Source organism: Oculina patagonica, chromosome 1 (assembly GCF_052425735.1).
Source record: "Oculina patagonica isolate OP01 chromosome 1, crgOcupat, whole genome shotgun sequence".
Classification (NCBI taxonomy): Eukaryota; Metazoa; Cnidaria; class Anthozoa; order Scleractinia; family Oculinidae; genus Oculina; species Oculina patagonica.
The window spans coordinates 25237213-25264401 of NC_135758.1; the positions used below are offsets into that span (position 1 = coordinate 25237213).

General features: G+C 39.2%; 4 protein-coding genes and 1 long non-coding RNA gene across 5 annotated transcripts in view; 1 reads left to right on the top strand and 4 right to left on the bottom strand.

The window, feature by feature from the left end:
• Positions 1-21657, bottom strand: part of LOC144642805 (TNF receptor-associated factor 2-like) — a 52820-nt gene extending 31163 nt beyond the window's left edge. The window contains exons 1-7 of the mRNA XM_078501891.1: positions 21581-21657; positions 3662-3849; positions 2364-2418; positions 2074-2178; positions 1143-1307; positions 715-792; positions 188-277 (exon numbers count right to left, since the gene is read on the bottom strand). Coding sequence (XP_078358017.1) covers positions 188-277; positions 715-792; positions 1143-1307; positions 2074-2178; positions 2364-2418; positions 3662-3801 — 633 coding nt within the window. The 5' untranslated portion in view covers positions 3802-3849; positions 21581-21657. The remainder of the gene's footprint in view (positions 1-187; positions 278-714; positions 793-1142; positions 1308-2073; positions 2179-2363; positions 2419-3661; positions 3850-21580) is intronic.
• LOC144645937 (uncharacterized) lies at positions 8127-9116 on the top strand. The gene has a single exon (XM_078505455.1). The coding sequence runs from the start codon at positions 8127-8129 to the stop codon at positions 9114-9116; it is 990 nt and encodes a 329-aa protein (XP_078361581.1).
• Positions 9442-12394, bottom strand: LOC144645947 (uncharacterized). Its single transcript, XM_078505462.1, has 2 exons — positions 12343-12394; positions 9442-10478 (listed from the first exon to the last, which is right to left on the bottom strand). Exons 1-2 carry the CDS (start codon positions 12392-12394, stop codon positions 9442-9444), a joined length of 1089 nt encoding a protein of 362 aa, XP_078361588.1.
• A 2827-nt stretch (positions 21658-24484) lies between the features above and the next one.
• On the bottom strand, positions 24485-25328 carry LOC144651270 (uncharacterized). The gene is made up of 2 exons (XR_013570277.1): positions 25149-25328; positions 24485-24647 (listed from the first exon to the last, which is right to left on the bottom strand). It is a non-coding gene; the product is annotated as an uncharacterized LOC144651270 (long non-coding RNA).
• A 710-nt stretch (positions 25329-26038) lies between these two features.
• Positions 26039-27189, bottom strand: part of LOC144642756 (TNF receptor-associated factor 2-like) — an 81641-nt gene continuing 80490 nt past the window's right edge. Inside the window, exon 10 of the transcript XR_013568782.1 lies at positions 26039-26445. The gene's annotated coding sequence lies outside the window, so the exon portion shown is untranslated. The remainder of the gene's footprint in view (positions 26446-27189) is intronic.

Consider the following 27189-nt stretch of genomic DNA (forward strand, 5'->3'; position numbering starts at 1 on the left):
ATTGATCTTGACCCCGTTGGGTGTGTCTTTTGACAAGCACAAATCGTCCTTTTTCCCCTATTTGTTTAAAAACTATTAATTTTCCGATCACGTCATGATTCAACTTTCTAAAAAGGATTTCGCCCAGTTTCAATGCCTGTTATTAAAAATCGTTAAGGGTAAAACTCGAAACATTTTTGATACAAACCTTGCTCTCACTGCAACCAATCTGTTGAAATGCGCAGCTCCTCTCGACTGCTTCACAGTCACCATTGATGGGACTAAGGTGATTTGCCATCTGTGTGAAGGTGGAATAAAGAAAAGAACGTAATCTTTATTTATCCAAATCTCGCTTGTTTAGGAATACTGAAAATCCTCTGGTTTGTACGGGGATGTTAAAAGTCAATCATTTTGTCTCTCTTTAACAAAATTGTTCTGCAATATTGTCTGCTCGAAAAGCCTGCGTGACCCATTCAGTTTTTCTTAGACCTTATTGTCGTCATTAATTTATACTAGCACTTAGAAAAACAAGACGAACAACAAAAAAGTCCCTATGTTATCACAGCCATTCGAAGAATTGACTCGGAATAAGATTGTGTTTGGATAACAAGTCCTAAAACGCAACAAGCTGAGATTGGCGGAATGGTTCCAAGTCAAACTTGTTGCGGCGTGTTCTCCATCCCAAAATATCTTAACAAGTTTAATATGAGGAAATAAATATTAAAACACGGTTACCTCTCCACGCGGAATTCCTTCTTTGCCACAGCCACGGCATTGCACGGGATACATTTTACAATCCTGTGCTTGGTGATTCTGAAAAATAATAATAAAAATAATAATGTGTATGTGCAGTTTTTAATTTTTTTGATAAGATCGATCAGGTAATCCTAGGTGTAAGCAGTCCAAAGCTGCAATGCAGAATGTATAGCCACAATAGATTACCGCAAAAAGCGGTTAAAGCCGGTGCGAAAAAAAAACCGCTTCAGAAGAAGACGCCGGCCATATTTATTTATCAGCAAACAAGTAAAGTGTCTTGTCCAAGAACACAACTCCAACCGCCCGATCCTGATTTGAACGCTCTAATCATTATAATATCGCGTCTCCAACTTCATAACTTTAGTGTGAGCTTTGACTGACTTCATAGTGCAATTCATCTAACTTACTTTAAGTACAACCGCTGTAATTGTATCTCCACAAAGGGGGCAAGGTTGCGGACGATAAGGACATTCCTGTTCCATGTGTCGCTGAAGATCTGATCTTTTGACTCGTTCGCCGCAGCTGTAGTTAGAACAACTCTCTCTTTCTGCGGGGCAGGACGAAAGGTGTTTCTATATGGAAAGGAAAGCAATACGAGCTTAAGCGGATGATAGAACATTGTATTTTTGTGTCCAGCAGGGCCTTTGTTTCTTTGTCAGTGTTTTTGTCACGAAATGTCAGAGTAGCTCGGGGAAAAGAATGGTATAAACCCAGATAATGAATGCCTCCATTGCAGGATTGAATAAAGCTCTTTGCATTACATTCTTTGATTTTAAATTTAAATTCGACGATACATTTGAATTTGTAACCATTATTGGTTTTACCTGCATATAGTGCTTTATCAATATCTCAGGGTGCTAGATTGAAGCCTCCTTATTTACCATCTTCGTCCATAATTTCCATGAATGACGACAGGCAACTACATTAGAAGTAGTTCCTTTTTTAGGTGGATCCAGTCTTATTTGCATTTACGTACATGTCACACGAACGAGCATTTTCTGTCCTGATTTGCTCAGCCATGGTAGTAATAATAGGGTACCTAAATGGGTCTAAATGCTTTTACTGTAGAAATTTTTTTTATCTTAACTGTGAGAGGTTCAAATGCAAGTGTCTGAAGGGTGTGCGTTAATTCAGTTACAATTTACCTACCTATACCTATATCTCTTTATGGCATAAGGCACATAACATAAGTCTTTGACATTCTCTTTCCATCTACTTTGATTTGCTGTTAGTGCTCTGACAGTCGCTCTTGTCTACCACCAATCTGTTCGCTTTTTGCCCTCAACCAAATTAACTTTGGTTATCTTACGATAAAAAATAAGCTACGGTATGACTTACCTCAAGGTATCTTACTTCGCCTTTCCATACACAGCCATCGCTTGTATTGGGACACGCTACTACTAAAGAAAGAACTTCCCGCTTCATAAAGTTGTCAAGGAAGACCTATGATGTGATATCGATACGGTGTGAATCATCTGTTGGTAATCATAATTTAGCTACAGACTACTCTAAGGAATTCCATCAAGAAGTGCGTAGAAAGCTATGAAAACCGTAGCGAAGTGAACAAGTATGCTCTTGGTGTCATATTTACTTTAAACAATGCCGTAAAAAACTATTTACATATCTACCTGGTTTCCTGCAAATGGTGTCTTGTCAACAAGGCAGATAAAACTTCCATCATCCCTGTGTAATGTAGAACATTAAAGTTTTTTTTTTTATGGCCATAGAAGATTTAAGTATTAATGGGTGGAATGGTTTTTCGCATCATGTTTTTGGTGTCTGGTGTTTAATAGCGGAATACCATTTGAAGAGCATCATATCCTATTTAAAGCTTAAAACTTTTAAGTATGATCTAATCCTTAAAATTGCAGATTAGTAATGGTGAAGGAACCCAAGGTGATCAAGAATACTGAAAGCGCAAATGCTGTATTTTTTTTTGCTGTCAAAAACGGTCGGTGTGTTTTTGGTTTGGAGCTTGAAAGCCAGATAACTGCCAGGGAGTTGGCCATTGATGAAAAGGAACTGTCATCGTGTCGTGGCATCTATCTCTCTATTACTTGAAAGAAAAACATGGTCATGCGCAAGAGAGAGTAATTGTCCTGAAGTGATGTCTGCGTCACAACACGGTGAGCAATGCTGCCCATAGTGAACCAACAATGAAATTGTTAGATTTAATGTCGCAGAAGATTTTGGGGTTAGACAGGAAGTAATTTGGCAACTGGATGCATTTTTGCAGTTGTGTTCAGAATGTTACGTCTGTAAGTTTTTTCTGGCCCCTCCAAGTCCTGCAAAATTTCGAAATTGCTGACGCGACAAGCAAGCTCTGAATTTTACAACTTACGTAACGATTCGAAAAATGGGACAGGAATGAGATCAAAACTTTCATGAAAAAAAATGACAGTCAAAGAAACCAAAAAGCAGACACGCGTACAGACAGATTAAGATAGATGTTGGAGTCTAAATTTATCTTAAGCTTAAAATTTTTCAAACCAGTTTATTTTTTGTTTTTATATTGTCTCGTATCTAGTAAAATAATCTGAAACGAAAGGAAATTAAAACTGGTTTGAGAAATTTAAAACCAAAGATAAATTTAAACCACAACATAGACAACCAGACAGACAAACAACCACACTGAAAGACGGACAGACAGACAGAGGCAGGGAGACAGACAGACAGACAGACAGACAGACAGACAGACAGACAAACAGGCAGACAGATTGTTATGTTTGGGTAGAGATCTGGTAACCAGAGCGCTGTGCTGGCTGTTGTGCTTCACCACTGCGCGCAGTGTCGCAGATAGTGATAAACTGTTGCCAGCATTGTGTCTGAAGTGTAGAAAGTGATTTTACTGGGGCTGCACGAGATGTTTCACCGTGTATTCTTTGCGGAAATTAAAATAGAGGTACAGTCGAGATATTCTAGTTACCATTTGAGATCTGCGATGCACGAGTTGCAATAAACATGGCCACAACTTGTCTGGACAGGATCTTTCAGAATGTTACCGCACAACAAACACAAATATCTTGCGTCAACATCGCTGTTCATAGATAGTGTATACCCTGGCATTGAGACAGGTATTAGTCGTGTATCTGACTAATTAAGGCGCTGGGTTCCCTGAAAATAGAAAAAAAAGAAATAAAAGTTTGGCGTTAAGCATTCTACGAGGAGTTGGCGGTGGAAAATGACGGTAATGCAAGAGACAGCATCGTGGACTAACATTACGGGCACCTCATCTAGAAAGGAATATATGTATTTAAGATATTTACGGCGTCTGAAAAGCAGGGAAAGGCCTAAAGTGATTAAGCAATGCTTGTATGCGAAAAGCATTTCATAAGAAACAGCGCAGGGAGGAGCTTTTAAAAAATGATGACCTCGACTTACAAGCAATCGACTAGATACAATGAAGATTGGCATGGGTGAGTAACAGCGACCTGCAGACAGTTTATTATGGCATGGCCTTTTTGGCAAGTTAGCGGTTGCTTATTTTTCAGTTCATACTACTTATTAACCGAGAGTGAGGTCATTACAGGGGAATCTCAGACCGAGGCCTTGATGTATTGACCGAGCGACAGCGAGGTCAATACATTCCCCTGTAATGACCGAATGGTCGAGGTTAATAAGTTATTTATTATATGGCCTTTAAGCACTATTCAAAAAAAGAGTATAATCAAGGGAAAAAACACTGGAGGTAAAACTCGCTCTCGCTCTCTGTGGCTCTCTTCGTCGCTCATACCAAAGAAGTATCGGTATGCTTATTTTTCTTTCAGTTATTGAAAAGATAGTTAAATTTTGTCGGTATTTTTTTGTTGTTTTTGCCCCCTCGCTAGTAGCTTTTACTCACAACTCAAAAAACCGTCGAGCCGAGAAAAATTTTCATAATGCCCGGTCATTACAAGAAAATAATGCCCGCCCAGCAGCCAATCAGAGCGCGCGTACTATTGTAGCCATATAATAACAAGCTTTAATAGTTAAGATGTGGGATATTATATATTTTTTAATAGTTTTTAATTGCATTTTTTAGTATTTTTTTTACTTTTTATATTTTAATTTTGTGTCCCCAAATTAGTAAGGGAATTTTCCCTAGCTATGTGGTTTGACACACAAATAAAGTTTTTATTTCAAAATTTCGTGATAGTATTTTCCGCAAACCTACACGCGTGCGCGCAATCCCTGCCTTGAGGGGGGAGGGACAGGAGGGTAAATCTCCCTCCTCCCTACTTTTTGCGCCAATTTCTCCCTCCTCCCTACTTTTTGAGCTAAAATTTCTCCCTCCTCCCTATTTTTTAGCCAAAATGTCTCCCTCCTCCCTAATTTTTTTGGCCATTTCTCCCTCCTCCCTATTCTGTACCTCCCCCCTCTGCCTTGTCCACAATCTTTCTGCAAGTACAACCTTGGAGTCTGGCGTGGAGATAATGCACACTAGTACGGACCCAGCACGGCAAAGTGAGACGAGCCCTGATTGCTAATTACTTAGCTTATGTTATTGCATGCTAAGTAAGGTATGCTTAAGAAATAAAGTAAATTATATAGGTAAAATGGAGTACGTTGAGGGGTATTGTACTAAGTGACAAGAGCAAAGGAAGAGCTTAAGAAACTGTAATTTTTGGATTCCTTTGATAACTGTGCTCAGTTAGTAGCAGAAAGAAATCAAGCGAAGAAAATTAAGTTAAGGAGTTTGTTGCAGCGTCACTGAATTTGCAATATAGGTATAAGCACGCGCCATTAATATACCACATTGACAGGAATTAGTGTCGACTCACGAAATTTCGTACTCTGTACAACGGTATATATGTATATAGCTACGGTACTACATTATCTAGCGTCCGACACTATGACGGGGCACAACAACATTTCACATTTAACTTAATTAAAGCAAAGTAAAGTTCGACTAAAACGAAATTGAAACAATTCAGCACTGCATCAATTTAGTCGGAATTTATTGCAGCCAATTCCTTCCGGGCTTTCACTGCACTGATCAAGACACTTATTCGAATTAATGATGACGTGAGCCGAAATTGCTGTCAGTGATTTAGTTTATTAGTTCAACAGTCCTCTACTGAATTAAGTTTGTGTGATCATGAAATTGTGTTGCCATGGCAAGGCGGTTCCTGTCAGCTTCTGTTGTATACAATCAGTGGGGCGACTGCTTCCGCAGTGAATCACAAGAGTATAGTTTTACGAGGTTGTACATGAAATTTCTATCATTTCGCACATTGTGTGGTTATTGGGTGATATTCGTCGTTGTCGGTACAGGGTACCTTAGGGACTGGTCAATAAGTACCAGGGGGGGTGGGCCGGAGCAATTGGAAAAGTGGTGGCTCGAAAATTTGTGACCCACCCCTTTCTTCTGGCTCAAAACGGACTGACCCACCCCTGATAGGGGGTTTAAAATAACATGACCCACCCCCGTTGCTAAAAAAAAAATCATTATTAAGGGATCAATCATTTCTTTATCATCTGTAAGGGGTTGGAGGTTTTTGATTTGATATTAGCTTTTTAAGTGTGATTCCCTACATACACCACCCTAGTTTTCCCTGATGGACACTGCGGTTACATGTACGTCTTTTTCCATTTCTTAGCACGCCAAAGAAGGATGTGAATTTCTCACTTTTTATTCTAGTCTTTTTTAAGTTTTCAACATATTTGTGTGTAAAGTCCATGGGAGAATTTAGACACAAACATATGTGAAAACTGAAACAGTGTGTAATATACATTCGTAAACAATTATTAAATAGTTCATATTTTTATGTAGAAATTGATAACAGAAAAAAAAACACAGTCTATCATTCATATTTTCAAAGTGTTTGAGAAAAGAGTTTACTGGTGAAAGCCTAAAGCACAGAATGAATCAACACAGGCTGAAGAGAGACAGGCTAAACTGATGTTATGATCACAAGTGATCTAGGGGAGTCAGGGGGCATGCTCCCCCGGAAAATTTTTATATTTCGGCCTCCTGAAATCGCTAGAAATTCATTTAAAACTGCTCATTTCGACAAATTTATTAATTTATACTGATATAAATAAGATGACCCACCCCTTTGTGTAGATCAAAACTACACAACCCACCCCTTTTCGAGGGGTCAAAAACTCATGACCCACCCCCTTTCTGCTCCGGCCCACCCCCCCCCTCTACTTATTGACCAGTCCCTTAGCGTATGTGGCCGGGTTGTGCACTCTTATTTTAACCAGAACAGGGGTTACAAGCAAATTCTTGTACCACAGAACCTCATTGTATTTGAAAGAGGGCACGACCTGGCTTAGTGATTTCTTAGAATTCAGACGGCTCAGACAACAATAGTAAATAATTTAAAACCTTGAAGGTTTCTTTTCCTAGATCTATCGCTAAGTCCTTTGCAAAACGTTGCTGTTTGCCCAACTGACTAAGCGAAACTCATAACTTACCAGTTGCGGTCGACAAAACTCGCTCATAGCAAGCAGCTACAGATACACAGCGCCTAGTACAGTTCTGAGTCGAAATGATTAACTCATGGCGCTGGTTCTGTTTAAAGACGAAATGTCGCTATACATTTCTGTATACTGCATTACATTTTCTTAAACGGCAAGATTCACTTACATGCTTTGCAAAAGGATCAGTGACATCAGTAGCGTGGAAAATAACATGTTTGGCGACATTCCTTCTATCTCCATGCCCTGTGCCACACAGGTTTCAATAAATTTGTTTGCAGTCGGAATCCAGCTATTCCGGAATATTTTATTGGCATGACAACGACCTGTCCAACTAACCCAATGGACGGGGAATCCCCGAAACAGGTATTTTACATTCAAGTTTTGTTTTGAACGAAGTCACGAAATACAATCGTTGATGGCAATAAAGCACTGTAGATTGCCGGCACCCACAGCGACCAACCCGTTACCTGCTTCGTTATCTTTCAATTAAATAACGTGAAAAAAAAAAGTTCGTTTTAAAACATTATGTGTTGAATGCGACAAGAAATCTGAAAGAATTCACGGCTGAGTACATGCGCGGCCAATACCAGTAAACCGATTATAATTGCTATTTTCTGTCCGACAACCAATCATCGAACACTATTTAGACCTTTCTTTTTTTTTCCACATATTTATTGCCATTTTGAAAATACATTAAAATACATTAAGTGTTTACAAAGACTCTCATAAGCTATTATATAGTATATAAGTATATTAATTTTTGTAAGCTATTAATTTTGTAAACTATTACAGTGCTGCGCGTCGAACCGTGAACTCCTAACAAAGTTTCGTACAAGTCTTTGACAGGTTTTTGACAAGTTTGATGAGTTGTCCGGTCGCCGAGCCAATCAGAAGGCGGGGTACGTGGGAAGGCGAAGTGGCTAACTCATGCGGTTTTGAAAGTGTTTTGCACCTTTCCCGCGAGTTCTATTCCGATTTCCGAGATGGCGACTTATCAGATCAAAGTAGAATACGGAGACGACAAGCGGTTTAGCACTTTTCTCCTGTACGATATCACCTTGGAAAAACTCTTATCTGAAGTCAAGCGGCACTGCTCGCCTTTAGCTCACCTGCCAACCTCAAATATTAGAATACGGTTCCGAGACGAAGATGGAGACTTTATCAATCTTTGCGGCTCCGATGGCTTCGCATTTCAGGAGATGCTGAGAAGCTCAAAAACCGTAAAGGATCAAGACTACAGGAAGATTTATCTCGTAGCAAATGAGGTTGATTCGCCAATGCCTAAAAAGTGTAGACGTACGGAGCGAGCCGAATCGGAACCCGACATGGAGCAAAATAGCGGTGCGTCCTTGGAGCCTAAACAGTTGTTGTTTACCCCAGAGAGTGCGGCATCAAAATCTCTCAAGCAAAGCCCTTTGGACGCCCAACAACAAGAAATCGAGGATAATCTTCAAATGCTTAGAGTGCAAATAACAAGTGCAAAGGATGAACTAGCGAAACTGAATGAGAGACAAAAAGAATTTCGCTCTCTTGGAGAGATAAGAGGTCGAGTTTGCAACAATTGTCACCAAGGCGGGCACACTAAAACAACATGCTCTGGACTTCCATGCAACGATATCAATCGGTGCAAAATAAAGGACAAGCACCCAGAAGAAAAGCAAAAGGTCACCGCTCTTCAACGTGAAATCAAAACTCTTGAAACTAAGTTTATCGAGGAGGAATCAAATTTCAAGAAATTCACAGCCGCGCGTGAACGACGTAAATTCTCATTCTTCGCGGTAATGAGACCGCGCTTGAAAGCCCAGAACATGTTCAAATACAGCACTGGTAACAGAAATATTGTGGATCGTGATCTTCTTATTCTACAGAGAGCACTCAAAAAGGTCCCTGACTGGGATGAAAGTGAGGATTGGCGTTTACTGAAAATAATCGAACAGTATGAGAAATCTAACGTGGACATTTATAAGCCCTAGTGTAAACAAGGCGCGCGGCAATGAACTGAAGTTGAATTGAATGAACTGAAGTTGTGTTTTATTTATTTTCGCACGCCCGAACGCTTTCGGATATAGTTTGAGCTGTTTGTAGTTCCTTTTAGAATACGTTTAATAACATTATCCTGAGTATGTTGGAAAATATTTGGAAGAATTCAATACTCTGTCTATAAATACAAACAAATCGAACAGTATAAATATTCTTGAGTTCTTATGTAATTTCATTGACTAGATCGAGATAGTATCCGGTTCATATTTATTGAACATGTTCACTTGTTATTATACAAGTATACTAGTAATGAAAAGGCTAGAAATAGCCGCAATGTTTGAAGTAAGCGAATGAGTTTGCTGGGGAAATGTTTAGAACCGCATCAGCTATCGCCACTTCAGTCTCGTTCATTGCCAACATCTGGTGCCTTCGCAGAAATGCCTTTATCTGATGAAAGCACAGCTCACACGTATTGAATTGTGGAGAATAGGGAGGTTGGTAAATGAGTCGCACTCCACAATCAGTTAGCATATTTCTCAGGACAGGCTCGATGTGGTGTCCATGGTGGAAACCGCAGTTATCCATAACTACGCAGTCACCGCGCTCCAAAACAGCGCTTCCATCTCCGCGTTCGAGTTGTAGTGCTTCATCAAAAAACTGCAGAAGCTCCATTCCGTTTGAGGAACCATCTACGATGTTGTAATAGTCAACACCAAGAAAAGAATGGAGAAGATTGAGCGTGTAATTGGCATTTGATGCGTAGCGCTGCATCTCGAACGCAGCTTGGCCTAATGTAGCACTTCCATATATCCTGTTCCCAGTCGTTTTGATCACGCTTGATTCATCAAAAAAGTGCAGGTTTGTTGCGTTTATGTTTGATATTTCGGTCAGATATTCATCAATGCGTTGTAAATTATGTGGCGTCGCAGATTCAACAGGAATAACACTGATCTTTTTCCTTGTCATAATCAATTTTTCGCGAACAACTTTGTTTATCTGCGAAACGCTTGGGATGTCCGCGGGATTGACAATGCCATCTAACAAAAGCCGTTTTTGAAGTTCTCGGCCATAAATGCTTGGCTTCATCAGTTTCTGGACTTCTATATAATCTAAAGCATCTTGATCGATCTTTGGGCTTTCATTGTGACTTTTAGCTGGACGAAGGGATGTGTTTGCTTCATTGTAACGGCTCACTACTTTATTGACGTAACTCACACTCTTGCGAAGTTCTCGCGAGATTTGTCGCTGGCCCCATCCTTCGTCATAGAGATCTAATATTCTTTCCCTGTACATATTTGGTAAAACTCTACCATTATCGAATATTCCACCATACGCGTTCATTTGTAGCTGCACATCTGCTGTATAAGAGGCGCAAAATTAAAAAGAAGCAATAAACTCGCGCGCTGCAGAACACGATACGAAATACAGGAAAATAAATTCCACGAACTGTGAAATACTTACAAACATTGTTTTGATAAGTATTCATATCTTCAAGTTCAATAGAAATGCTCCTTCTTTTTCCGTCCGCGCCTGTCGAAACGTTACACTTCGATAGACTCAATGAAATCCCGCGCTTTTTCAAGACCCGTTCGCTGATTGGTCGACAGAGACGACTCATCAAACTTGTCAAAAACTTGTACGAAACTTTGTTAGGTGTTCACGGTTCGGCGCGCAGCACTGTAATTGTATATAAGTACCACCTATATAATTGCCACCTAGCCTGAAATTGTTTCTGTGTATTATTTTTTACAGCAATATATTTCTCGGTTCTGTATTTTTGGTAAACTAGTTCTATAAATACTTCACACTTTGGAATTTTAGATTGTTTTCGACTAAGCCATATATGCAGTTTTGCAAGAGTTATAAGATAGTTTAACAACTCGCATTTTTCTAATTTACCAATGTATACATCTTGTAACGTGAGTTTCTCACGTTGGCCAGAGAGTACAAACCAGAAGTTTTCAAAGTTTTCCCAAAAGAAACGAGTCAGAGGGCAATCGTAAAATAAATGATACTATTTAGACCTACTTTGACATCAATTGAATAAATCGAATGACTCTTCCGTTCTGTTGTTGAAATTGAACGCTTTTAGGGGAAACTGATTTATCTATTGTTGACTTCACTGATTTTGCATTTCATTCAGACTGGTGCACAGGTATGTTTTCCAAGATTGTCCATGCGTACCCAAAACAGTTTAAAAAGTTTATAAACCTGACTCTTTTGTGCAGGGAAAGACGATCAAAGGAAAAAAAATAAGGGAGCAAGCCTGCGGCCATTTAATAGAAACTGTGGTCAACTGTCGACTGACAGGTCGGAATTTATAACAAATTTAGAGTATATTGTGCGATCGATTACGTACATGTTATCTGACGTCACATACAACCGGTGAACGAAACCAATAACGGAACAGGACGTATAAAATTATAAGCTAAGTTTCAATGCTGAAAATTACAGCTGACGACGGTGTTTGGTTTTCATTTACGGTTTACAAAATGTCTTTATAGCAATATAATGTTCTGAAGTTCATTCAAGGAATTTGACATTCTTGGTTGATTGTCTTGCTTGCTGTTCTCTAAACTGGCATCAGGTCATCAGCATCCTCTGTACACTGAACTGGGGTTCTTTCTGGGAAAATAAATCGTAACCTAGGTAAGGTCTGCGTCGAGCCTAGTGGCCCATACAGGCCGGAGTTTATCCCGGTTTCCGTAGCATGAAGCGTCTAGCTAGGAGTATTTCGACTCCTCCCAGGATCGGATCCTAGTCCATCGCAGGGTTACCCCCCAGCATTAGTTCGCCAGTACCCATTTATACACCTGTGTTGAGAGAGGCACTATCAGAGTTAAGTGTCTTGTCCAAGAACACAACACAATGACCGTGGCCAGGCTCGAACCCGGACCGCTCGATCCGGAGTCCAGCGCGCTAACCATTTGGCCACTGCGCCCCCATGAAAAACGCTAAAGGTTGATAGACACGTGGGTGCCTTTCGAAAGATTTTGGCCAATTCCTGTTTTAAATAAATGAAAAAAAAAATAATGGCGGTAGCACCCTGCAACCGAGTTCAGTTGGTGTTGATGATATACGCTTCATCAATAGTATAAGAAAAAGAAAAGAAGATAATATTCTAGCTTCACTAATTCAAAATGTCAACATTATTCTATTAATATATCTGTGGATAAAAAATATTTTCTAACATACGTAAGTTCAGATCAACACTCTCACCTTCGTAGTAGTACTGCTCAACAGGTTCTCTCATCTCCTGACCGTCCCTCATGATGTACAAGTAAAATGACCAAATGAACCACAAACACCACTTCACCATTCCAAACAAGCATCGATATATTCCTCTGCAGTAGCGAGTGAAGAGCATATTTTTTTCCGAAAAAGCCTGTCAGGTCGGTGCACAGTTTCGGCAACTTAATATTCTTTTAAATTGATCGTGAAACCGTTAAACGGTGCCGTTGGTCTTCTCAACCTTTCTCCTCTTAGGTGATAGAGATGTAATCAGTTCCGCGATATTTATAAGCAAGTACGCAAGTATCATGTGCGTTTATGCAAATATTTTTGCCGGCGGTCACGCTGACGCAGGCAATCACGAAAGGAACCCCTTGAATGTCGACGCGATGTCAAGTTTTTGTTAGTTTGTTTTTTTGGTAATTTTGTTGAAGTAAAGTTTTAATTAGTCAGATCATTTAGTAAGTGTGAATTAGTGAAATAAATATTCTTTATATCCACAAGTGGTCATGGTCAAGTATGATCAGTAATCAGTAAGTCCCTTTTATAAAATGCTAACGCAAAATCGTTTCATGTATGACATCATCCTGTCGACATTAGCTTACTATATACTTTCTATTTTTTTTCCGGCAGCCAATCATCGAACAGTATTTACATAACGGATTTGACCTCCATTACCTTCTTTTGTGACACCCACTGTCGTTGAAATTTAACGAATTTAGGGAATATGTGCAGACTAACAAGACTACTGAACAAATGATTTGCTATCACTATAGATTTCACAGCGAACAATAATATACAAAACGAACTCTGTACTATTATTTGTTTGAAATTTTTACTCTGTCTACTCTCAATGCATGCAACTTGATTAAAATGCTAAAGTGTGAATTTTTAAATTTAAAAGTGCCGAGCGCTGTTCGGGCGCTGTTTCAGGTTGCAACCAGTAAGTATGCTGTATTCACCAATGGCCTAAGCGCGTCACTAAACGGAAAGCACTGTAAAAATTAACGACATCAATTATATTTTCTTTGAGTCACAGGTCATGCAGCACCATACCGTGGCGCACTAAAGAATTTAAAAATAAAAAAGTATTTAGCTAACGTAAGTTAAGACGCTAGCTCTGCCTAAGCGTGTTTAATTTACAATTTATTTATTTTGTTTTGAAAATTTTTTACTCCTTACTGTGGCATTTTTGTTGTAAGTTGCTACAACAAAATTACAGCTTATAGGTTGGTCGTTTTGTCTGTTTTTCACTTTCATTTATCATCTCATGAGATTTTTGCTTTTTACCGTTTCAGTTTATTTAAGGGCTTCCGTGACATTCTTGTTGGTTTCTTTGCTTGTTCGACTGTGCGCTTTCTCTAAACCGGCATCAGGTCACAGCACCCTCTGTGCAATAAACTGGAATAATTTCTGGGATTAGAAATCGTAACTTACATTTTTATAAAATACATTCACATTTTCATTGATTTTCATTGACGGTAAAAAAAGCTAAAAGGTATGTGAGGAATTTTCTTCGACGCCAACAGTCGCCTGGAGGCCCCGCAACAGAATCTCGTGTAAATGCTAGCTTATTTAGGAAAGAAAGCAAAATAATAAATCAGGGATTCCCCAAATGCTAAAAGCAACACGCCGGTAGATTCATTGAGTAACCAACCTGTAAAACCCTATCCGTACATCTTACATTTCCACTAGTTTGATTTTCGTTACTTTAAAGAAATGATAAAAAAATAAAGTTGTAATTATTCGAGATTGTTCGAGATTAGTATGTAGCTGACGTCGACGCTTGAATGTTCTTATAATTGAGAGAAAAAGCTATGAATATACGGAGCACAGAGATTCAAATCAGTTGTCCTTGTTCCCTTTGGATGCAAGTACGCTTATTTTCAAAATTGTTTCACTCACGTGTCAAGTATTTGGATGTACTTCTGTTATCATATTTTAAATTTATCCATCATAGCAATATGGTAATATGCAAATGAAGTGTGCAGAAATAAATAGAACGCAGGTAACTAGAGTCCTAACTAGAGACCACGCGCGCTTTACTTATAAAAAATACAATACATTCTCTTAAACTTGTCACTAATTCTACTTAAACGCGAGATTGCTGTGTCGTGCTGTATTGCGATAAGTTAGCTATTTTTACTTTTAAAAAAAATTCGATGACATTATTACTAAACAAACAAAAGACCTACGATTTCTTTGATTGCAGGTCAAGTCTTTGTAGTTCGCTTTCTCTGCGCGATATCTCTGATCTTTTAAAATGAAGACGTGCGCAGACTTCTTTGAGAGATGAATCAAAGTGTGCACAGCTACCGTCCACAACAAAACGATGTAACGATTGCTGAGTTATTTGTCGACTTCGATATTGTTTTTGCAAGGTCTCCGAAATTCTTTACCCGGATACGTATTACATCATCTTATGAAAGACATCAAGTTGTTTTTATTGAATTTCATTTGTGACGTGCGATTATTTTTGTTACAAAATAACTGTTTGTGTAATGCATATGTAACAACTTGGTAAATGATATAAACGCAAAGCTAAGGATTATTGCGATCGATTTTGTCAGGAAGGTTTCAGGGAAAGTATCATTACTTATCATTGGTGTCTGTCGGAAACTCCACAACTGCGAGCAATGATCGTCGAATGAATTTTTAGAGGGTCCTGAAGGGGTAAAATGGGAGCTGGGAATTGCCTCTTTTTTGGGCTGGGAAAATGGGATTCGTGCACTGGGACTGGGATTTTACCACTGGGAATGGGACAAACACTTTGAAAAATGGGAATGGGATTTCTCTTCTTTGTGAGACTTGCTAGTCTCTGACTCTATAATTTCACACAAATACTCGAATTATCCCACTGTGATGACACAAAAAAGTCAGTATTTTTCCAGGCTTTATGCTGCGGTCTATTTATACATGGTTGTGTGGAGATATGTAATATATCTTCGAGTGTTCAACGCGAAGGCTCACGATTGAGCGCAGCGACGAGTGAGCTATCGATTTGATAAATTTCATATCTCCAAGCAACCATGTATTATTTGTTTATTCTATAAACCTACTAATAACAAGGTTTTTGACGATTTTCCGAAGATTTCCGACTAATTACCGAAGATTTCCGAAGATTTTCAAACTGTCATCCGAAGGTCATACGAATAAAACCAACCTCGTTCCCAGGGCTTTTCCCTTGGTGATTTAGAACTTTTCCCGCCCGTTTCAAATCACCAAGGGAAAAGCCCTGGGAACGAGGTTGGAATAAAACCAAATTGATTGGAAGGCTGGTACAACGAAAGGAGGACAGGAATGTTTCCGAACATTTTCCGAAAATTTCTGAAGATTGCCGAAGATAGCTGAAGATTTCCGAGAGAAGGTCCGAAGATGTTTCAAATTAATATTGATAAACTTTGGCTCATTTACCCTTAAAACATGGCAAACTTGTCAGCACGTGATTGGTGATATGGTAATTTGAGTGATGTTCCGACTGATCATTATGAAGTTGATAAAAGTCTTAGTGGTGTGGACAGTGAATATGACACAGAAGAATTCTGTCTTGCTTTTGATTTCGAATCTACAGAGATGATTAGTGATGCAGAATCTGTAATACTCGATGAGATGAGAAAACTTCACAAGATACTGGTGCCATTAATGTTTCGCTTGAAATAAATTACGCAGATTGCAATATACAGTCAATATGATAAGAGGTCCAATGTGCATGTGGCATGGAATGGGAAGAGGGGGTGTCTTTACCCCAGAAACGATGAAGCCAAATTTACAGACATTATATGCACAGGTTTTTAACCTGTACTTATGGATTTCTTGTTTATGAACTGGGATTTGGACCAAAATTAGCCTGGGAACTGGGATTTGGACCAAAATCGGGCTGGGAACTGGGATTTAGGACCCCCCCTTCAGGACCCTCTTTTTAGATCCCGGGTTATTGTTAACATTACGACAGCTGCCCAATCACTTTTCAGTCTTTACGTACTACCAATCGCATAATAATGAAAATGCGGACAAATCAGTTCAACAACCAGCGACTAACACTTTCAGTCTTTAGACAAAGTTTTCTCATGACTTTCACAGGGAAATTCGTCGAACTTCCGATTACTATGCAAAATCTCGTTTTCAGTGTTGTGTAAAAATTTCAGTTGTCTCCCCTCTTCCCCTTCCTTAACTTGTCTTGCTGGCAGCGGAGGTCACTCAAGCCCTTACCAGCCTGTACTCACCCCCTGGTTGTCCGATTGAAACAATATGTGCTGGCGAACGGATGTAAAAATAATACTGTCGTTGACTACGTTTCAAAATTCCGATACAATCGAGATTCAAGTCTTCTCATACGAAAAAAAAACAGGGCACAGTTGTCTCAAGTTCATAAAATACCTGATCGCCAAGAGAGAAATGAGATATATAAGGTACAAATTTCATTGCAATGCATATTTAAACCCCTCTGTTTACGTCTTTTGTTCAATATTGGCTTGTTATTGTGGCTCCAAGTTCCTTGTTTAAGTACGCACATTTGCATGTTCGTTGAACACTTATTTTTGACGTTAAAATGTAGTACGATGTCTAAAAGTAAAACTGAAACTATTGTAGGCAAGTTAGGATACATCAGTGAGTATATATCCGCTCAAAGGGTGAAGATATTAAGTTTTAAAGTACAACTTCGGTCAAGCAAACTTCAAAGTTTCTAATTCAGCTACCTTCATGGAACCTTCTGTTTTTGTTAGCGACGTAAGCCATAGTATAAGGTTCACAGAAAGAACGATAAGTTTTAATTTGTTTTCATATTATGCCTATGGAGTGGACATTAGTAAAGAAAACAAACGCTAAGAACGAGTGTTTTCGTTCTTCATATGTCGATGCTTATGTCGCTGGCAAAAATCAGCTTTTACGTAAAACAAATTATGTACAGTATAGTTAAGGCCCTGAACCGTTGTGTTTGGAGAAACCCTTGTTATTCTACAGCTGTGTTTTTAACTGTGCTGATAAGGTTCCTAGACATTGGAAATATGTTCACTACAGTCCTATTACTATACTTCTACTTACAGTGATCGGACAAGGTCTAGCGACGTTCTGTTGCAAACAAACTTTGACTCCCACATTTTCAGAACATCCTGTAGATATCCAACAAAGTACTGACCCACGGTTTGACAAAAACAGTTCAGTACTGAGAAATTCCGTGCACTACATTTCGTCTTTGATGTTGGCTTTAGCAGTGAGCTTGTTAATTCCTGTTTGCCAGTATAATCGGGGAATCCCCGACTCAAGTCTGTCAAGGACAGTTCAGTCATAGTTAGTAGACCTGTGAAAGACTAATTTTACTATAGCCCCACAAGCTATTACTGTAACACGTATATCTAGATCTAGCTCGCTTGAGCTGCAGGAAACAAAAAAAATATTCACCAAACTCTATATTACACTAACAAAAAAAAACAAGGCTAACTTGCATAACTTGCATTTTAAGAGATCGAGTCGAGTAACTCCGCTTAAATGTTGTGATCGGTGTTTATACGGTAATCCTGGTAATTTATATGTCGTTGTTCATTTACTGTTTTGTAATTGTGTTAACAGCAATACATGTACACAGTGAAACATGATATTTTCTGAGTAAGATTCAAGTTCAGGCTTCATGGTTGATTGCCTTGTGTAGGTTTTCGTACGCCTTTTCTTTAAACTGACATCAGGTCATCAGGATCCTCTGAACACTGAACTGAAATTCTCTCTGGCAAAATAAATCGAAAATAATGTCATTTAAACAGTTTTCTTGAGAAGAAAAGCTAACAGGTTGATTAGAAATATTCTTCGAAACCCAGAGTTACCGTGTGCCTCTCTACAGGTTCTAGGCTAATTCCGGTTAAAAGAAGAATAATTATACACCAATTCAAAGCGTCTTATTATGTTCTATCTGCAGATAAAAAAAAAACAAAACAAATGCAGCCATTCTCACCTTCGTAACAATAGTTCTCAACAGGTTCTCCCATCTGCCGATCATTCCACATAATGTACAAGTAAAAACACCAAACGAACGACAAACACCACTGCATCATGCCAAACAAACATCGAAGCTTTCTTTTGTAGTTGTAGCGAGTACGGTACATTTTCCTCACAAAATGTTGTCTGAAGTGCACAGTTTCGTAACCTGAATTTCTCTCTCTCTCTTTAAATTGCCCGTGGATAACGCTTCACTCCTGAGTACCTTTTCGCCCACTTGGTGATGATGGGGCTGTGATCGGTCAGTTTCTCTTGTACATATGACAAATGTGCAAAAGCGGCAGATGCACGCGCAATGTTTTTTTTCCTTGTCTTTCGGTGGCCAATCAGCCAAGTGTATTGGCATTTTTGCGGTATTATTTGCTTATCACCCGAGGGCAGGAAGTACTTCAGTGACCGCAACTAGCCATGTTGCAGCCCGACATGTTACACACGATACGGACTATATTGGCGGTTTAAACTGACTGCGACGCAGGCTAACCGCAGTTGGTGTATTGACCTTTTTGTGTAAATAAATCCTAGTCAGTCCTACATTTTGCGGAAAAAAATTTGCAGTATTGTGTTTCGTCCAATAGCAGTATAATACGTAGTGAGAGTTTAGTTAATCATTACCTGGGCGTATTGCGTGTTTGCGTGAAGTTCTGTATTTTAAATCATATTGTAGCAGATCTTAGCCTAGCAGCGTTTAATTTTTACCCACCCTCCCACCCGCGAGCCGCATCAGGGTGGGGGCGGCTTTAAGTTTTACCTACCCCTTGTTGCAGCTTTGCATGTTTCTCTTGTATGATAGGAGCTTCCGCGACCAACTCACGTTTAATTTGTTTACCGTACCCAAATTCGCAAGTAGCCAATCAGAAGCGCGATCTACTGTCCTGATATCCTACGATATCAAGTCACTGACCTGATATGCCACCATATCACGGTCACTTTCAAGTAAACTAGTGTTACCGAGCGATGAATTGAAAAGAGGTTTTACCAATAAAACAGAACCTCGTAATTTAAATTTAGCTGGCGTTAAGCGATAATAAAAGGAGAAAAACTTTCCCGCCCAAACTAAACTTGAGCGCGCTCGCCAATTGCACGATGTTTGCCGACGAGTACTGAAACATTTAGACTGAAACAATGGAGTTGGAATTTCCACATTTTTCGCTAAATTTTGATTTTGAAAATTTAGAGAATGAAACTCCAAACAAACGAGTGGAACAAAAGGCAGAAGAGGAACTTGATAAAAGTGTTGAAGAACAAAATGGTATCAACACAATTTGCACCACGTACCTGGCAAGCATGGCTTCAACAGAGCGTTAAATATAACCGAATTTTTGGCTGAATTTGGGTACGGTAAATACCTAATCGTACCCTTTTTGGTACGCTTCGGCTGCATATCAGGCTCGTTTGGTCTCGCCATGGGTATTTTGGCTCGACTGCGTCTCGCCAAAATACGAACCATGGCTCGACCAAACTCGCCTGATATGCCGCCGAAGCGTACCAAAAAGGTACGATTAGGTATAAAAATTCTTACTTTGGTCACAAAAACCCGCGATAAAACCCCCTTCTCTAACTTCATACATTCAGTATGACCTGAGGGCATAAAGTACTTCCGTGACCGCAAATAGCCTGCGTTGCAGCCGGACATGTCACAAAATCCTTGTTATACGGACTATGCTGGCGGTTTTTATGACTGCGACGCAGGCTAACCGCAGATGGTGTATTGACCCTTTTGTGTAAACAAATTTCCTACTCAGTCCTACATTTTGCAGAAAAAAATATACATTTTCGCCTGTATGATAGAAGTTTCCGCGACCATTACTCACGTTTAATTTGTAAATTCTTATTTTGGTCACAAAAAACCGCGATAAAACCCTCTTCTCTAACTTCATATTTCAGATTACCGAGAGAGAGCTATAGGGATTTGCCTCTCTCTGAAATGAAGTGGGTTGTATTAAAGAGGAAGTCCTCGTATAAATTTTGGTCTTCCCTAGTCAACTGCCCGTATATAATGTATCGGCGAGATCAGAAAGATCACTGAGCAAACAGGAATGAAAGAGCTCAATGCTACAGCGGCCAAAATCTAAGTGCATCTTTAGTGGATTTCTCAGTAACGAAATGATAAATATATTGTCGAACCGGGGCGCTTATTCTAGGAAATACGGTGTAGTGAGCTCTACGATGAAAGAGCTCGTGGTCCATGGTCGAGAAGCAAAATATAAATCAGTAAAATATATATCATAAATCAGTTTTAAAATTTACTCAGGAAACAAACTGTTACGGATGGCTAAGAAGGAATCGAAACACAGTATGCCACTACAATTTATTTTTAGGAAAATACATTTTAAAGTTACACCATCGGTGCCGGGCGCGTCATGATACTGTATGTTTCAAGTTGAAGTTCAACTGTTTTAAATTTTTCATTTTCTGTCCTGGCCTTGTGTTTATGTATGTCAGCTTGAGGTAATTTCACTTTCTGTATGATGAAGCTTGGGAATTTGATAGTAGGATGTGTCATTTATAGCTCCAATCTAATATTTTCGTTCTTTATTTATATAGTTAATCATCGACAGCAATTTCCGGCCGTTTTGTAATGCAAATTGCTTGACTGTTAAGTCGTTAATTCTGGGAAACTGCTCTCCAGTTTTAATATCACGATCAACTCGCTCTACCACGGGCAACGGACACATTCGGGACCACACATTTGTGTCCGTTATAATAGTGAGAGTTACATTCAGACATATTTATTTGCCTAAACTTCAACCAGCTACAACTCCCGTCCCCGAGGTGTCTGCAAGGCGGGAGTTGACTGTTATTTAATTTTTAAACTTATTGCAATCCGGCTGTTCTAACTCGGACAAAAATATTTATCGCGATTTCCTTCAGGTTTGAGATTCAAGAGCGAAATAATCTCCAAAGTATGCTTCAGAACGGTCGGATAATTAATGTGGGCATGGAAATGTCCCTGGTCGATTTTTGGCGCGCTCTCAGTGCTTGTAAACAAAGCTATCCACGCGTGACACGATAATAGTTTGAATCCGAGCGCCGTTAGTCATTCAAGAGATGTGAAGTTAAATGAAAATAGACAATTATATAAAGGCTATACACTGTATCCTTGGTATTCTGTGGTGTAGGGTAAAATAATTTTAAAATAGGTTCGTTTAACACAGTATTCATAGACAATTTAATGACTATGTGAAAGTGAGGGAGTGAAGTACTTAGAGTAATCGAGTAACTGATAAAAGTACCGTACCTGCACTATAGTGACGTTTGAACATTACAAAACAGTCACATAGTTGCCCATCATGTAATTCCCAATACTTCCCATCTATCATAAAAAAAGACATTTGAATTGTGGAATATTTTTTTAAGAGCTAAAGTTTAAAAAATAGCGCCCATAGATGACTGCATGCATGTAATAAGTGATAAGTCTCTCGATCGAACAAGAAACTGTGTAGACTCATTGTAATGTGATGAAATTCAAATCACAGAGAGCCATGCCTAATCGAAATGAATTGCAGATTTGTTTGCATCTATAAACTAAACCCTTACCTTTGAAATCCTTTGGTTGAAACTTGGTCCAGTTGGTCTCTGTCAGTACTAAACTGCTTCCGTATGTGTATTGTATTTTGAACTTGGCGCTGTTTTTCACTTCAGCCAATAAGAATGCAGAAATGTTAACAGCCGTCACCGTGAACGCGCAGGGGAATATCCCTCGTGCGATCGACCTATTACAAGCTCGGGTCAGTCGCAACGGGAACTCGTGACAATTTAAATAGCACGGTGTCTATTCATGTTTCTAACCGGTGTTATTTTTGGATCAGTTTGATCCATGCCAGTATAAAGACTATCAATTAATCCGGCAATAGAAAAGCACGCACGTATTTCACATCGAAACCGAAGCTCGAAATGAAATATTTAATTTGTGTATAGAGTTACACAGGATCACACGTTGTAACACCAAAGAAAACTATATAGCTGCATAAAAGCTTAAATTAAATGTATCACTTGAAACATAATCGCTGCATGATGTGCAAAATATTTTTGAGTAGTTTAGCTTGTCCTCTAAATTCACGTAAAAATACTGGCTTGATCAAAATTCATTTGGTAAGGTGGAGCTGCAGGCGATGCTTAGTACTAAAAACTTCAACTGAGAGTGACAAGAAACATGTTGCTGGTTCTATAAGATGCAGTTAAGTTCGCCTTTTTTAACACTGAGTGGTTTTATAAAATCTTTCCAAATCTTGTCTTTATTCTTTGCCCCAATTATTTCTTGCTAAGTTTTCTTGATCCTAGTTGTCCTAATCGTTAGTTCATGATCCTATTGTCTTGTTCATTGGCATGGGAGTTAATTCCTGTCAAATGCAATAATCCTAAAGTAGTGCCGATTTTTTTAAACATAACCTATTCCATCCATATCGTTCATCAGGAGGTCAAAGTCTGTTTCACACTGAATGGGAAACCTCTCTGTGAAAAAAAAAAAAAGGAAAAACATAAGGAAGTAGCTCCTGATTACGTGTTTGCATTTCTTCAGGTTTCGTTTGCCACAAAAAGCCTGGTAAACAAACTAAATGCTCTAAAGAGCAAACTGATTTAAAATTCCCAAGCGATCCGAAAGGCTTGCTACAAACAAGGTTAATTTTTATTTTTTTTATTTGGAATGCGCGTTAAAAATGCGTTAAAAGCTCACTACCCCGTTAAGGACTTTCTTTATATTAAAGTTGGAGAAAAGTATTGTCTACTAACCCCAGACATTTCTTTAATTTGTTAAAACCGTAATAATTATTTAAGTTATGCCAGCAAATGCTTTAAGACGAGAAGATCTACATAGAATCCAGTTAATTAAATACTGTGTAGTTTATCCAGAGTCTTACCGTCATCCATTTCCACAGGTCCTTGGTGATATCTGTCGACCCTCACTTTCCACTGTGACTTTGCCAGGCTTAAGCAAAAACGCCTCACACTTGAGAGAACTCTTCTGACTTGAACTAACAGATATCTAAAAATTCCGAACGAGTAGTCAGTGATAATTGTCATTTTGCCTCATAAGCTCCGCGATGCTTCAATTGCTAAGGGTAAGTCTACGTCAATACTAGTTGAGCACGAGTTGTTTACAGTGACTGCGCGTTCTCTTTGGTACGACACCAATGTTCCAGTGTCACTACGTCTTCGATATTGGCCTTGCGCTTAAGAGCTCGTTCTTTCCTGTTTGTATTGCCTAGCTCCATTTCAGCGATCTGTGAATAATTCGGGGAATCCCCGACTCGAATATGAAGTGGAAGGGATTCACGAAAGGTGGCATTGGGGGAGGGGACGTGTGTGTATGGCGGAGGGGGGGGGGGGGGATGGGAAGAGTGACAGGCATGTTGCTGTTACGGACAGTCTTCTCAGTTCGAGAGAGAGTAATAAAAACCCTTATGCATTGACACTGGAGCCAAAGCACGTTTAAAAGCTGTTTATTAGAACACGGTTTAAAATAAAAAAAAATCTGAAGTATGAAGCGGAAAGTGTTCACGAAAGATTTAAATCGATAGACACCGGAGCTAAAGTTTAAAGGCTGTTTAGTAAAACACGGTTTAAAATCGTTTTCTGTATAGACGTTGCCAACTGAAGTTTGTTGAATTCAAATTTCGCACAATGAAAGCACAAAATAGAATTTACTTGAACTCCATGTAAAATTCAGTCTCTCATTTTAGTTGTTGCTGAATTTCATTTCGGTTATATCTGGTTTAAGTAAAATGTTTTGCTGGTGTAAATGGGGAAGACTCTACCTCTTTAGTATGGACACGGCGTTTACGTACAGCTCATTTGGAGTCGGATAGACAGAAAATTTTAAAACTCTTTCAGTTTCAGTGAGAACATGACCAAAAGCAAGCATAAAAAACTCGAATGACAGGTGAAATTAAATCGCATGCTTACAGCTGTGCTTAGCATAATCTTTAATGCTTTGTCGCTATCTCACGTAAAAATAAACTAAAAGAATATTTAAAAACAATTCTTTCTTCTGCTATTTATTCTTCAGTTACTCTCTTTAAAAACATTAAATTTTAACAAGTATGCGCCTACATTCGTCTTTGCGGTGAAGTAGAGAAGATCTGAACAATGCTTTAAAAACTGAATGCGTATAGTTTCCCAGGTCTTGCGTTAAATTTTTGCCATGATGATGTCTAGTCTATTTTAATCCTTTCCGCCTTGGTAATTGATATTAGAGTTGATTCCTGTCAATGATCCTAAAGTGGTGCCGGTCCTTTAAACATAATTAATTCCATCCATATTGGTCAGTAGGTCAAGTTCTGTTTTGCACTGAACGGGAAACCTCTCTGTAAAAGAAAAATTAAGGAAAAAACCGCTATCATTTTGTTCCTCCAGATTTATAAAACATGTTTCTGGCCTAGTTTTGTCGCAGTTAGAATGAAAAGCAGATGAGTCGAAAAACCCAATTGTAAAGCAAATACTGCATACTAAAGATCTGCCTACTCGCTTACGTTTCATTCGTCACAAAATGATCTGGTAATCAAACTAAATGCTTAATAAAGCAAAATTAAAAATCTCCAAGCAGTCCGAAAGGCATACTGCGAAAAAAATAGTTATTTTTAAATGTTGTTTGTTTGAAATGCGTGTTTTTAATGCATTTAAGTTCACTATATATACTTCGTGAATGACTTTCTTCATATAAAAGTTGGAGAAAAATGTGTATACTAATCCCAGACATTACTTTGTTAAAACCGTAATCATTATTTCCGTTTTGCTAGCAAGTGTTTTAAGACAAGAAATTCCTCATGGAATCCAGTGAATACCGTGTAATGTATCCAGAGTCTTACCCTCATCCATTTCCACTGGTTGTCGGTGATATCTGTCGACCCCGCTCACTCTCCGCTGTGACTTTGCCAGGCTTGAGCAAAAACGCCTCACACTTGAGAGAACTCTTCTGACTTGAACTAACAGATATCTAAACACTCCGAACGAGTAGTCAGTGACAAGCGTCATTTTGCCTCATAAGCTCAGCGATGCTTCAACTGCCAGCGGGAAAGTCCAAGTGAATAGTACTTGAGCACGAGCGTTCTCTTACCTACGTCACCAATGTTCCAGTATCACTATAGGTCTTCAATGTTGGGCTTTGGATTAAATTTCCTGTTTGTTTTGCCCAGTTCCATTCCAGCGACCTGTGTATAATTCGGGGAATCCCCCGACTAAAAATATTGGAGTGGAAGGGATTCACGAATTCACGAAAGGTGGCATTGGGGGAGGGGGACATGTGTGTGTGTGTGTGTGTGTGTGTGTGTAGGGGGGGGGGGGGGGGGAGAGTGACAGGCATGTTGCTGTTACGGACAGTTTTCTCAGTTCGAGAGAGAGAGAGTAATAATAACCCTTATGCATTGACACTGGAGCTAAAGCACGTTTGAAAGCAGTTTAGTGAAACACAGTTTAAAATTAAAAATCGCGTTCTTTCCTGTTTGTTTTGCCTTGTTACAGTTCAGCGATCTGTGTATATTTCGGGGAATCCCCGACTCGAATATGAAGTGGAAGGGGTTCACAAAAGATTTAGTTCGATTGACACCGGAGCTAAAGCACGTTTAAAAGCTATCTATTTGTATATTTTTCATGAGGAAATTGTAACACGTGGGGGATCATGCCGGTTGCAATATATCTATCACTTTTTACAGAACGATCCAGGACCCTTTGGTCCTGAGAACTTTGTAATGTGGACAATAGCAAACAACAAACAGTTTGGAACAAACAAAAGCAGTTTTATTCCATGTAAACACGTAGAATTTCAGTGAATTGCAGATCGTCAATGAAAGCATTCTCGTCTCCAAAGGTCGCGATTCTGTTGGTTAGCACAAAAAAACGGCCTCTGTGGTTGGTTCCAATTTGAAATCCCGCGATGTACTGACTTGAACTCAGCTCTGATTGGGTGGCAATCGAAAATGAGCATTGTGCTCTTGTTTAACTTTTGGAACCGGTGGTGATGACCTAAAGAGTTGCGGCCTCTGCAGACGCCGAGAATGCGAAAAGTGAATTATTAAAAAATGAGTATGTATGGTTCGCGAAAAAACTATAATAAATTTAAAATTCACATAAAGACTAAAGTAGGTTTTACAATATTTAAAAGGGCAACTTAGGCCTAGTTCAGACATCGAGCTCCTGCCGTGCCGAACTAAATTCAGGAATTAAGTTCGACAAAAGTACGGCAGAAGCACGGCGTCTGAATCAAACTTTTGAATTGAGTTCGGCAAAGCAATTTAGTTCGACACGGCATGTCGTGCCGCACGACTCTGGCACGGCAGCGGTTCAAACGTCGTGCTTTTGTCGCACCAAACCAAATTCATAAATTATATTAATGTATTTTGGCGGGATTACGTTCCCGCGAGGAGTTACGAGGAGACTCGAGAATAATTCTCCATTACGGAGTATGCGCACAACCTCGTTCCCAGGGTCTTCTCCGTTTTAGCCGCCATTTTGAAAACGGAGAAGACCCTGGTGACGATGTTTTAACATCGTCACCAGTTGCATACTTAAAAGTATGCAAATTGAATTTTATTCTTGCCAGACGGCAAAAACCATGGCGGCCAGCCAAAGGAATACAATGAATATTTTTCTGCTAAAAAGCACGTCGAGGATGTTTCATTCAACAAAGTAGATGACACTAATGACAGGGAGCAGGGCGAAGAAGAAGCTAGCGGGTCTGAATCCGAAATAAGCAAGTTTTCGAAAACTAGTCGGGCAAACAAACAAGCATTCGCCGTACTCGCTAAAGGAAATTTTTTTTCTGTTGCTTTTCTTTGAGTTTTTGCTGCAATTTGGAAAACGGCGCCATTTTTGTTGGATCACCGCTGACTAAATGTTACGTAGATTCAGTAC